At 41.0% G+C, this 13,379-nt stretch overlaps 1 protein-coding gene across 1 annotated transcript in view; it reads right to left on the bottom strand.

Annotated features, from left to right (window-relative positions):
- Positions 1–2,315: 2,315 nt before the first annotated feature.
- PKHD1 (PKHD1 ciliary IPT domain containing fibrocystin/polyductin) overlaps positions 2,316–13,379 on the bottom strand; it is a 239,336-nt gene continuing 228,272 nt past the window's right edge. The window contains exons 62-65 of the mRNA XM_039696008.1: positions 12,944–13,051; positions 9,154–9,309; positions 8,490–8,624; positions 2,316–3,960 (exon numbers count right to left, since the gene is read on the bottom strand). Coding sequence (XP_039551942.1) covers positions 3,608–3,960; positions 8,490–8,624; positions 9,154–9,309; positions 12,944–13,051 — 752 coding nt within the window. The 3' untranslated portion in view covers positions 2,316–3,607. The remainder of the gene's footprint in view (positions 3,961–8,489; positions 8,625–9,153; positions 9,310–12,943; positions 13,052–13,379) is intronic.

The following is a 13,379-nucleotide window of genomic DNA, read 5'->3' as shown; positions in this document are numbered from 1 at the left end:
GGTTTTTCTTTCTTTTTTTTTTTTTTTAATTTTGTCTTAGGCACACAATTTCTTCAACCCAGACTGTAATTAATTTTACTACATCACCAGTTATCTCTGCTCCCTAACCAGGCTTGTCATTTTAATTTTTCACAGGCTTTCTTTTTCCTATCCATGTGCCTGTTCCTGTATCTTTGTGAAGTCTCATCAGCTCTGGCCCAAAGCCTTAGGCAAATTTGTCTGTAATGCACTCCTCTACTTCAGACATAAGAGGAAAAAAATATCACCCCCACAAAATAGGGAGAAAAAAAAAAGGAAGAAGAATAATTTGACCATACATTGTCTAGCAATTCAGAAATCCTGGAGAGCTTGGTTAAAAGTAAGGCATCCTTTCAGCTATATTCTTATTTATATCAATAAAGGAACTCAGAAGTATTGTAGATGGGACTACAGAAAAAGGTTACCAGGCGGAAATCCCAAATCCAGCAAACTTAATGAAATTTTTGCCATTGGCTTGAGTAGAGCCAAACTTGTCAAATTTCACTGACATTTAACATGACTGTCCAGAAAGACTTGAGGCCTCAGAGGATGGATCTCCACAGGCAGATCCAGAGACTTTTTTATCAATTTTTCCTGTACTTTAAAGGCTTCCTTCACATCCAGTGTGGGGAAGTCACACTTTGTTAAACCCAAGTAGATTTGCTGGAAATATTTTGTGCCCCTCACAGAGATGGTTTGAGTGTGGGCTATGCTGGAGCTTGAATCTCTGCCATCATATCCCCACGGGCTCCTTCCAAAATCCAAGCTGAAATCCTGCTTGCTGTCCCTCCATGTCCTCCCAGAAGCTGGACTTTGACAGCAGCTGAATGCCCTGAGCTGAGCCAGAGGGCTTGGATAAGCCCAGGTGTGAAGGCACCACATCCCCTGTGATATCATGGCTAACCCACACACCACACTGTGGATTCTTCATCCTCCTCCTCCCACTGCATCCCTACCCTGGCCCCACCCCGGGTTTTGGAATGCAGAATGTCACAAATTTATCCATAAAACACCCATGCAAAGGTGGAGACAACTGTTGTCCTAATTGCAGTGTAAGGATTAAGAAGAACTCGAAGCAAAGGTTGAGGAGGATCACCAAAAGTACTGACCACAGCACAGCAATGACAACAAGTGCCCCTCAGCACAAGCTGACACTCAAAATACTGGAAAATGAGGTCTTTTGTGTGGGATATGAGACATTTCTTCTCTTCTTTGCCTTGCCCAGGACATTCTGTAGCAGCCTGGGTGGGGTTGTTCACCACAGAATGGGTTGGGATTGAAGGGACCTTAAAGACGCCCCTGTTCCAGCCCCTGACATGGGTGGGGACACCTTCCTCTATCCCAGGCTGCTCCAAGCCCCATCCAGCCTGGCCTTGGACACTTCCAGGGATGCAGCAGCCACAACTTCCCATCTAATCACACAGTTCCATTAAGAGTGAGTGTTTAACTCAGTCTCATGGAAAACATATATGGAAAATATTTCAAAATAAATCTGGATCTTCCTCTGCCACAAAGCAGAAGGATCCCATTTCATCCAATTGCTGTTGCACTCAGCATAAACCCAATTATTTTAGGAAAAGAAGTAAGTTTATGTTTAGACATGAAATGGCTTCAGCCTCTTCAATCGCTGACTCTCATTCACATCTTTCTCTCCGATCACTACAGTGTTGTGGTTTTGTTTTGTTTTGTTTTATTGTTTGTTTGTTTTTTGTGATACACAAGATCCCCTACATGTATTACTTATTCAGGATTTGCTGCATGTTTGCACCCATTTTTCACTGTGTTTTTTTTCGCTTTCTCCCCACTTCTTTCCCACGTGCCACCATTCACGCAGCTGAAAATGCTGCAGTTAAAGACTTTTAGCCCTGTTAATTATTTTAGAGGTCCAGCTATACAAGATATTACTTATTCTACAAACAAAGTATGGATAAATTCAAGGATTATGAACTAAAGGATTAATTTAAACCCTTAACTATTTCCAGTATATCAATTTTTTCCCCCAAAAAATTCTTTTTTGCATTGTATTTTCATACAACTAATTTAATGATATTTTCTGGCATTTTGACATGTGTAATTATATATTATTTTCTTTTATACTGGTTGGATATGATGGAATAACTTATTGGAAGTGGAAACACTGAAGGGAAATAGAATTCATGGAATGGATGAATGTATTTCTGTAGAGAGAGAAGGCTCTACTGCCATGTAGCAGCTATGGAGAAAACAAAGAGTTTCCCAATAATTTCACTAGACATGGATGTCTTTGACAGCTGTAACTTTTTATTGAGACCCTGAATCGTGATCCATAGCGATCTACCCAATAACAATATTTTGGCCTCTGCAGAAAATAATGTAATAAATGGCTTTTCTATACCATGGAAGAGGTCAGAAAGGCTGATCCATTGCACTTAATAAGGTCTTCATCCACAAGTATCTTCATCCACAAAAATTCCTGTTCACTCAGCAAGAACCCTGGCTCAGTGTGCAGAGAGTCTAATTTCACCCCCAAATTATGATTATAAAGACACCATAGTGCAGAAGCTGAAGATGGAAAATCTATTTTTGTGCCCAGGAAACTGAGCAGCTTGATCAGAATCTGCACCTTAACTCCTTCAGCTTGAAGAGAACTGGTTTGTGTTTTGTTTGAGATTTTTCCAAACCAAGGTTTCTCACCTTCTCTTCCACTGCTGATCTCGCCAGAAATCTCATATTCCTGATTAAGTAGGTTTTTTCTCCAAAGGATTATAAATTTTATCTGGTGCTACCAAGACACCTTGCAACCAACAATTTTATGGTACAGAGAAGGTATAATAAAGTTCCTCATCTTCCAGCTCAGTAAAGCAAAGCACAGAGGAACTGAAGAATACCAGCATTATTATTATTATTATCATCCATAAAGAGTAGTGTTCATAACAAGTCAGTGATTTAAAGGTGTCAGAAAACAATGATATGGTGAAGATTTACTCAGTAAAACACTTTAATCTAAACAAGCAAACAAGCAAACAAACAAAAAAACACAAACAAAATAAAATAAAACAAAACATAGGTTTAAGTAGAGCACTATGGAAGCACTTACTCAAGCCACAATGAATAAATGTAAGAAATAGGAACAAATGTAAAAAAAGGAAAATATTGGTGTACATACTAAGGTTCTTTGAATGAAACTAAAAGCATGGCTGGAAGAAATGGCAAATGTATATATATTTACATATATTAATATTCACCAGCAATACTCAAGACACTAACACTACATCCATGCTAGAACATCGTAGTGCCAGAAACCCTCTTTGTGGAGTTGTTAGGCTGATCCTTGACTGCTTTTGATCCCATAAGCACTCCCCAAAACAACTCCTGGAGAGAGTTTTGGAGTCAGAAAAAGTGTTCTAAAAGGGCAGTTTGGATGCCCCCACCCCATTTTGGAAGCCAAGAGAGGTCAGCATCAAAAAGCCTCTTACACAGTTGGCTGCAGGCTCACTTGCCCACGTGGCCACGTGGTCACCCATCCCAATACCTGTAGGGTTTTCTCTCAGCACAGAGGCAAAAGGCTCAGCCCCACAGGGACCACGGTGCTTCACCCCCTCTCACTGCCTCACCCCTCTGCTGCCACCATGGCCACGCATTCTCTGACATCGTTCTGGGGTTGGGGAATTCTGTCGGGCTTCTCTCCTTCCTGGCTGTACCCAGCTGAAGGTTGGGGCATTTCCTCCTGGCTGGAGCACCCCGGGACTGCTGGCTGCTGAAGCTCCTCAGAGTCACCAGGAGCTCTTCCTCCACGGGGCTGTTGGTGACTGTCACTTTTCCTGGCTGAGGGAAAGGTGTGTCTGTCCCCTGTCTTGGGCTGGACAGTGCTTGGCTTTCTTGCTGACTTGGTTTCACTGGGCTGCAGGTTCAGCTCCTCTGCACGTCCTGTGGCAGCTCCCACTGCTCCACTTCCTTCCATCTCTGTGAAAACAAGACTTGTTTGTTTCTTGCAATAATTTTAAGACCCCATTTCCATGTACATTATCCTTTTATCCCTTTATTGTGTGTTAAAAACACCAATAAATTTTTTAATTTTTTTCTCCATTTGATCTGGGCGGACAATGGTAGGACAAGCGGGAAGAGTTTTAAACTGAACAGGAGAGATTTAAGTTAGAGATTAGGAAAAAAATCCTTCCCTGTGAGGGTGGTGAGGCCCTGGCACAGGTTGTCCAGGGCAGCTGTGGCTGCCCCATCCCTGGAAGTGTTGGATGGGGCTTGGAACAACCTGGGATAGTGGAAGGTGTGCCCGCCCAGGGTAGGAGGAAGAAGGTGATTATTAAAGTCTCTTCCAACCCAAACCAAATAATTCTATGATTAATTGAAAAGCAGTTACTGTTACAGAAATAGTTTCAGTGGCCATACATTTCAGTTTGACAGAAATAAATTGGCAAAGCCAAACAACCATTAGCTATTTCCACAAATAAATAAAAAGCAACAAACCCAGCTGGTTTGTGCTTATTGACACACTAACAGCTGCTAGAGCATCTCCAACATTTAGAAAATTTTAAATAAGTGTTTAATAATCAATTGTATAGAATATAGTTTCTTAGTAAGCTATGTATTGCTAAGACTGATAATATTTTAATAATACACACCCATAAAATGCATCATCCCTTTCTGAAACAAGCTGTAACTTAAGGTAGAACTTTGTCTTTCTGACATTTGAGTCCTACTCAAGGCAGAGCCTGTAACCTGCAATGATGTTTTTTAAAAATGACATAGAAAAAAAATGAAGGAAAAGGAAAATATACACTATACATTTTTCATGTGGAAATGTTTACATCTTTATCTATCAAATAGTTGCCAATAATAGAGGCAGGGTCACTTCTAGTGACATAGTAGATAATTTCTGAGCTGACAGAGTGTGCCATGATTGGCAGCTTAATTTGTAGCTTCATGTGGATGCTAAAAACATTTATAATTTTCCTGTAATCCTCTCCTTCCCTGCATGAAAAACAACAAAAAAAAAGCCATCAACCTACACCCAAACGTTTAATACTCATTCCAAATTCAGAACTAGTCCTGGTCAACGTGTCATGTGTTGAGTGGATCAAATCAGATTTTTAGTCCATTTATCAGCACATATTTTAGGTCCTTAGCACAAATAATGCCAGAAAATATGACCACTTTTGAAGTTTTAGGTTTGTCCTTTCAGTATAACCCTTAACAGCCTGTGACATTCAGCCTCATGGCTGTTCAGATTCATTTTCTTCTGCATTTCCTGTAACTCATTAATTGAAACTATATTTGCTGAACCACAGAATATCTCAAATGGGAAGGGATCCATAAAGGGTCATTGAGTACCACTCCTGCTTCTCACATAACCATCTAAAATTAAATCAGATTTCAGAAAGGTTGTGCAGACACTCCTTGATCAACCTGAACTCTGCCAGCCCTGGCAATGGCTTTATGCTTGGGTTCTGTTAAAGGGTGTTGTTGTTTTTTTCAACTTTTACACTCATAAATTCAAATTTCAGGGTTGTACCTCTTGGAAATCCACCAGAAAGTTGTTTCCAAAACTTCAGCAGTCAGACATATTATTATGTTTAGCATTTTTCCTTCTTAAGCTGGCTTTAACTCTAGGTAGTCGGCTGATTTTAGGTACAAATTACATACATCACCAGGTTCAATTTTCCTCTTTAGACACATAAACAAGATAATAAGGTCATGATCTCTTATACCAAAGCTTCATGTTAGTTCTGGAGATTTATTGACTCTCTCATCTTCAAAGGTGCCATTATCAACAGTGGAAAAAAGGTTTTCAAGCAAGTTTGAATCAGTGGAGGAGGCTACAAGATTTCTGGATAGAAGCAGTTTCAAGGATGAAGTACTGCCTTGAAATTCCTGATTTTTAAACATTAAATACAAGCTATTCAATATCATGAAAGCATATGATTAACTGGATTAAGTACCAGCTAACAGAGCTCAGGCAGAAATTATATATGGGAAATAATTCTCAGGGATTTGTGGCAGTACCAGACTCTACCACTGAAATGGAAGATACTCAGTGTACCCACTGGTGATTTGGAATTTAAACTGAAATTGATTCTGATGAAATTTTCTAAAACAAAGGGATAATGGCAAACTGTAGAAAGGAAGGAGGAGAAGCTGATCTGAGCAAGCTGGGAGCCAGAAGGGGAGACCCAGTTTACAGACTGGGATAACTTTTCAGGAACACAGACTGATTTCTAGCTGAAGACATCCAAGGAGTTCCAAGAATAAGAATCATTCAGGTACCATTCCGAAAAGGTTCAGGGAAAGGACAGAAAATTGAAGCTGGAAATGTAAGTTGTAGAAGTTGTTGAACCACCAGAATAAATTGCAAAAAGTAAAAAGAAACAATATGTTCCTGCACCTCCAGGTGCATTCTGTTAACAGTGCCTTAGTCCATCATGAGAGATAATTACAAATAGCTAAGGAGATTTTTCTGGTTAGACAAAGGTTGGGCAAGGCAATATCTCGATCCCTTCTGCCTGCTATACTGCATAGCTGTGAATATTGTTTTCTTCCTCATCTTCATCCTCAGCTGCTCCTTTTGGTACAATATCCAGGGCCCTTGATCCATTGACCTTTGCACTCCAGAAGCACCCACCAGAGAAAATCTCTGTTTTTGCAAGTCTTACTTGTAGTGATTAATAAATAAGGCCCTGAACACTTAATTGTATTAGAAAAGAAGTATTTCTTATGAGGGGAAGAGCTACAAAGCAGAAACTAAACAAAAAGAGTGCAGCTTTGATTTCTTCTCTCTCTCTCCAAAACCAACAGCACTTTAAATAGGGGGGAATCAAACATTAGACGTTTCCAAGTCATATGTATTAAATTCACTTAAGATATTGTTATCCTTGTTTAGATTTGAACATATTGGGGAATCTTTTTGTCTTGCAACTATTCCTAAAAGACTCTAAGTGGCTAGATTGCCTTTTTCTGACAAAAAAATCCTTTCCATGAATTATTTACATGACGGCTCAAATCAACGCTGTACCTGTCAGCCTCCCCAGCCAAAATGAAAGTTCACTATGTAAAGGTGCCAAGGGAGAGTGGCAGCCTCCCACTGCGAGTTTATAGACAGAACTAAGTCAGCACGCATTATGTGTCAGAGCCGACATCAGACAGAATCAGATCCTTTGATCTCAGACCTCCACAGGAAGCTTAGATCTCAGACAAATTAGATAAAAAATGAATTTATAGCAGATATGTGTCCTAAGGCACACAGCTGAATGCTGTGTTTTGGAAGAGTATGGCAAATATCAAAACACATAAACTGCAGAATTTCCTCTCTCCTTCTCTCTCTCCCTCTGCTTTTGTGATAGACACTAATTAAAAGGAGATAAAACTCCAGCTCTCCTCTTCCTGCCTCTTATGTAATCCACAGGCTTCAGTAAGGAGGAGGAAAAAGAAATTCCCAAAACAGAGTAAATGGGGGTTCATCAGGGTTACCCGAATGCCCTTAGATCTGTGCTGTTGGCAGGTGAGATTAAAAAAAAAAAAGCCCTCAACTACTGTAAGAACATTTCACACTTGCAGAAAGGGAAGCCGGTGCTTTGTGCTGCCAGCCACATGCCCCCGAGGCTGTCTGCTTTTCTGTGACCTCAGAAGGAGTCGGGTTTGATCAGAAGATGATGAAAGGACAAGTTTGGAGGAGGTGTGCTGGAAAGGGATGTTTGTGGCAGGACCCTGGGGAATAAAGTGGGACACAGGGTGGGGTGGGCGGGAATGGAGCTGCTTTGGGCTGCTGGGTTGGACTCACAGGACAGTGCAAATGAGCCCTGGGTGGGTTTCTTACCTCCAGTGTAACTCACAGTCCTTCACAGCCTGCAAACTGCCCAGAGCTTTTGATCCCACTCCAGCACCTGGAGATGTGGGCAGGGGGGATCCCTGCTCCTCCAGGCATGTGGGGACACCAGGAGTATTGGTCCCTGCCCTACTCCAAAAACATTGGGAGAAATCATGGGCTCATTGAATCATAAAATATCCTGGATTGTGGGGAAGAAACTCAAAAGGATCACTGAAATCCAGGCCCTGTCCCTGCACAAGACACCCCAAGGATCACAGCATGACCATAAGTGGGATTATGCTGCTGCCTTCAGTGTAGCTGGGAATTCACCCCATTTGTGTTAAAGGCGATGAAATGACAAACAGAAAAAAATCAGGGAAGAGAAGGAGTAGGCAATAAAGAGATAGACTTTTTGGGAATGCACCATCGATCCTATACAAACCTATAAAATCATAGAATCACTGAAGGTGGAAAAAAACCTTTTAGATCCTTGTGTCCAACCACCAAGGCAGCATCACTGTACTCACCATTAAACCTCTCCACAGCTGCCACATCCCACACATCTTTTGAACACTTGCAGTGATGGTGACTCCATCACTTCCCGGGGAACATCTGAACATGTAAAAATACATAAACTGACTCTTGGTATTCAATAATTTATGAATTGCAGTCTCACCTCCTGCTACAGACACTCCACTTTTGGTTGGTCCTTGATGGTAGCAAGGCTTGGTGGGAGCTGCAGGAGGCTGTGCTTGCTCCCTGGGTCTCTTGGTGCTGTCCCGTGGGAGATGAGGCTGTTCAGTCCTCGTTTCTGCAATGAAACACACAGTCTCATCACCCTCAGTGCATCCTCTGCTCAGCAGAAATTATTAAATCAAGGAAAAATTGAACATATTGTTGAATATATAGTAGAATATTGCTTGGATATATATATATATATATATATGCCACCAAATGCTGTGTCCACACACCTTTGAACACTTCTAGGGATGGTGGCTTCACCACTGCCCTGGGCAGACTGCTCCAGTGCTTAAAAAGCCTTTCCTAGAAGAAACTTTTTATAATATCTGTCTGGATTCAGATACCTTTTATAGGCATAAAACTGTATAACCTTGAACTATCATAGAATCATGGAATATTCTGAGTTGGAAGGGAACCACATTGATTATTGAAGCCCAGCTCTTGTCTGTGCATAAACTACAAATTATATCCTAATTACTGAACATCCCAGAGCTTTTTCTGAGCTCTATTGTCTGAAACCCATTGTGGCCACTCTGGGTATTTGTTAAATGAAACAAGGAGTGTGCAAGTATAAAATTTTGTGGATATTTCCAACTTACTGTTGCTTTTGCTCTTCCTGAACCAGCAGAATGAAAGAACGATGATGAATGCAGATGCTGCTGAGCCCAGTATGACAATGAGGATCATGCTGGCCCTGGCTCTCATGGGCACAGGGAAGGTGGCAAATGGCTGAGACAGCACAGTGAACTTTACCCCTGAGAATTTAAAGCAGTCAGTTTGTTACAAAAGCAAGGACAGCAATTTCACAGCTAAAACACCACTCTATAGCTTTTTAACAGGGATGCCACTGGTAAAGATGCATCCAGGGACAAACCATAAATCCATCTCCAGACAGATCTACATAAGTGGACAATATTTATTTAGGACTGAGTACCAAGACAACCCAAACATGTAACAATTTTTCTACAAGCTAAGTTTCAAGCTTTCAGTGCTTTCTGAAGCATAAACAGCTTCTTTGCATTCAACAGTACTTAATATTTCTTCTATGAATTTGTCTAACTGATACAAACCTCAAAATACATTCACAATGCATCTGCTTTTGAGGCCAGACAGATCAGACCCCTACAGAAAACATGTACATTTTCTGACACAGAATCTGGTTGTGACAAGACAGTTCTTAATACTTTTTTAAATTTTTTTATTTTATTTTTTTTACAGGCTATACCTGAATCATATCAATAGAAGTCAGGGGGAACCCAGAAATATTCACCAGCACGAAGACTAAATCCATGATGCAGAGAACTCCCAGTGAACTTGTTAATATTTTCCACCATGTTGATAATGAGCATTATAAATAAAAAATGTCAGTGTCCCTGCTGTTACACAGTAAATATTTAGTCTCTTGAAAGACAGAAGCTCTGGGTAATACTCTGCACCCAGAGATTCTAAAGTTTTCTCTAAATGGCAGAATCAAGCCAGGCATTGCTCAGAGTCTCTGTGTTCAAGAGTTCATTGGGTCTCAGGTCTGAGTTACAAGGACTGGAAGAGGATCAGTACTGCCCTTTTGAAATATAAAGAGGTTTTGATTCCCTAAATTATTTACAAAACAAGTTCTGAATGCAGATGTACTTGGCAAGCACAGGAGTTTAGGAAACTGGCCCTGGTACTCTCTGTAGACCACCTTGAAGGATGTGGATTAGCACATCAACTCATTATGTGTCTTACTACCTGACACATTATTGGTCCTAACCCCACAATTCTAAACATTTTGATGGATGGATATTTCTTTTATTTGAGTTCCACTTTTAATAAAAATCTAAAAGCCTTTTTTTCATCAGTTCATTAAAAAAACCAGAAATGCTGTCAGATGGAGGCTTGGAGACCAGGGTAAGTAGCTGTAGGTACTTTTAGCAGAAACTAATTAGATTTGTGTCAGTGTTGTCCACCTGAACAAAGCTGGGCTTCATCAGAACAAGGTGGGAAGCATGTTCCAATTGGGAGAAATCTGCCTGCAGATACAAACACATATGAACTTCAGCTGAGAGAAGAAATCTCTCAGGTATCAAGGACTCTACACAGACAGGTGTTTAAAGGTGTTTTGCACTACTCTAATAGTTTGTGAGTAGGATGCTGCTGGTTTAAATGGAAAGTGGATGTATCAAACCCATTGGGATCCATATCAGTGAAGGGAATATTACTGTAAAACAAGGAGCAGGATGATGCAGTAAGGCTATGAATAGTCTGCTCTCCCCAGGAGCTACCACTAAAACATTTGGGATTATTGCATTTGACATCAGCTGCACCTCCTGAGCTGCCTCCAAACAGTGAATTATGCCAGGCTAGGTGCATAGAGCAACTGCTTCATGAAGATGTATCACAAACATCTACTACTTGATTGCTTAATTCCTTAAAGTAAACCTCTTCAGTACGAATCTGGAAGTGTAAAAACCTTTGTGCTGCCTCCAGCATGGCTCCCAATTACAAGGAGAAAAAAGCATTGTGCCTTTGGTGTGTACTTTTGCAATGCACGTTAAAAGTGTGGAATAATCTGATTTACACAGGTGATACCTGCACAGGTGTATCAGCTACATGTACACATTGGTACCTCTAAACATCCTCCATGGGGGGGAATGGCTTTAAGCTGGAAGACAGCAGATTTAAATTAGATATTGAACACTGCACAGGTTGCCCAGAAAACCTGTGGTTGGCCCATCCCTGGAAGTGTTGAAGGCCAACCTGGATGGAGCTCTGAGCATCTCGGTCTACTGAAAAGTGTCTCTTCCCAACACAGGGGAGTTAAAACTCTATGATCTTGAAGACCCCTTCCAATCCAAACCATCCTGTGATTCTCTTATTAATCCTTAGTAATTCTCTGACTGGCTAAATATTTCAGAAAAGGGATCTCTGTTTGACCCTTGTTCAGAAAAAAGATTTTGGGATTTCCCTGAAACAGGTTTCTAAACACATTGCAACAAGCTGTGCTTCCAGCCTAAAGAATCAGATCTTGTGAGGTGCTGACTTTCCATCTGCTCTCACTGATTAGAAGGTAATGGGAGCTGCATGTGTTTAGCAGCTCAAAATACAAAAAAATTCCTCCCCCTTGGAAGTCCCACCTCTAAGTGTTCCATGCACCCCAATTCTCCTTTTCCCAAGCTATGGGAAGCACTGGATTTGGATGAGTCACTTGTGGTAGCCTAAATGTTTGCAAACTTTTTTTTTTTCCCCATTACCCACTTCCACTTGGCCACTTCACCAGTCAGATGTACTTGTTCCCTCTCTCTTTTTTCTGGATGAGCCAAGACATTAGGAATAGATGATTAGATAGATAGATAGATAGATAGATAGATAGATAGATAATATATCTATATCATCTACAACAGTATTTATCTGGAGAGACATCCATGCATATATATCTATATATAAAGAGAGATGGATGGACGGATGGATGGATGGATGGATAACTAGATTAATAAATGGATGAACAGATGGATGGATGCAATACCACAGAGATTTTACACACGTTCTTACAACATCTATATCTTAGTATGTCCCTGGACTGCATGCCAGACCTGTTCCTGCTTCTCCATATTCTTGCCTCAGAAGCCATCCTGAGACAAGAAACCAACACTTTGACCCCTCTGTACCTTCAGAAACAGATTTAGAGATAATTTCAGGCCCCCAAACAGTTGCAGAGGTGCTTCTCTTGTGCAGACATCTTGAGGATTTTCCAAGGCAGACTTGACAGGGTGCCTTGTCTCCAGTGTCCCCCTCAGCTGGCATTTCCAAGAAGTCATAAGCACACCTGCCTGCTCTTTACTGAGATGATCAGGGGCCTCTGAAGGTGCCAACATCATGTGTACAAGCTCTTAGAAAAGCTCTGGCAGAGCCCAGTCCTGGAGTCATGCTCTGAATGTGCATAACCACATATAAAGGTGACCAGGTGCAAGCAAACAGTCAGGGAAAGGCATTATGAAAATAGCCAGGAGCAGAGATGGAAAATTTCTGAATATAAACAGGGGGAAAAAAAGGGAATGAGAGGCTGCAATTTATAGGAAAAAGTTTGCTCAGTCAACTTAATTAATTTTTAGTTTCTAATTTCTTGGGATACTTACTAGAGAATCTAGGGAGAAAGAGGCACCTTTTTCTGACAATACTTCTCTGTACTTATTCATCATATTTGAGAGATCTTGCACCAATATCAGAGGACTCACCCAGCTCTCCTGCTGCCTGGGGAATGCCAACTTGGACGTGGAACAGAACTCAGGCTATTTTGAGGTTTGGCATAGCTCCACCCATTCAAACAAAGTTTAACTCCTTTTTTATAAATTCAGGCCACCTGTAGGGCTTTGATTTTACCAAGTCAAAGAATTCACAGAACACAGGGCTTACCTGGAGGTGATGTGACTGTGAACACAAGTCTCCAGTTTGTTCCTGAGCTGGAGACAGCCAGATTGGAAAAGGTTGCACATCCCTCTATGACCTGCACTTGGGTGAGCCCTGGAGAGTCAGAAATAATCATATTGCAATTAACAGCAAACAGGTAAGGGCCACTTAAGCACCTCAGGGAGTCCTCATGACTTTAAGGGACTTCAGAACGCCTAAATTCATTATCCATCTTAATCACAAACATTATGTCCAACTCCAGAAAATTTCACACAGAGATAACTGGGAAACAAATTCCTGACAGATTGGAGGTCTTCAGCTTTGAAATATTTATTCTTTAAAAATGACATTTTCTGTGTGTTATAGGGGTGCAGTGTGAATGCAGCATTTAAAGGGATCAAACAAAGGTAACGGGAGTTATAGAGATGCACTAGAAAGGTCC

The sequence above is a fragment of the Passer montanus genome, unplaced genomic scaffold (assembly GCF_014805655.1).
Source record: "Passer montanus isolate IOZ18808 unplaced genomic scaffold, ASM1480565v1 scaffold94, whole genome shotgun sequence".
Lineage (NCBI taxonomy): Eukaryota > Metazoa > Chordata > Aves > Passeriformes > Passeridae > Passer > Passer montanus.
This window is presented reverse-complemented; position numbering and strand designations above follow the sequence as displayed.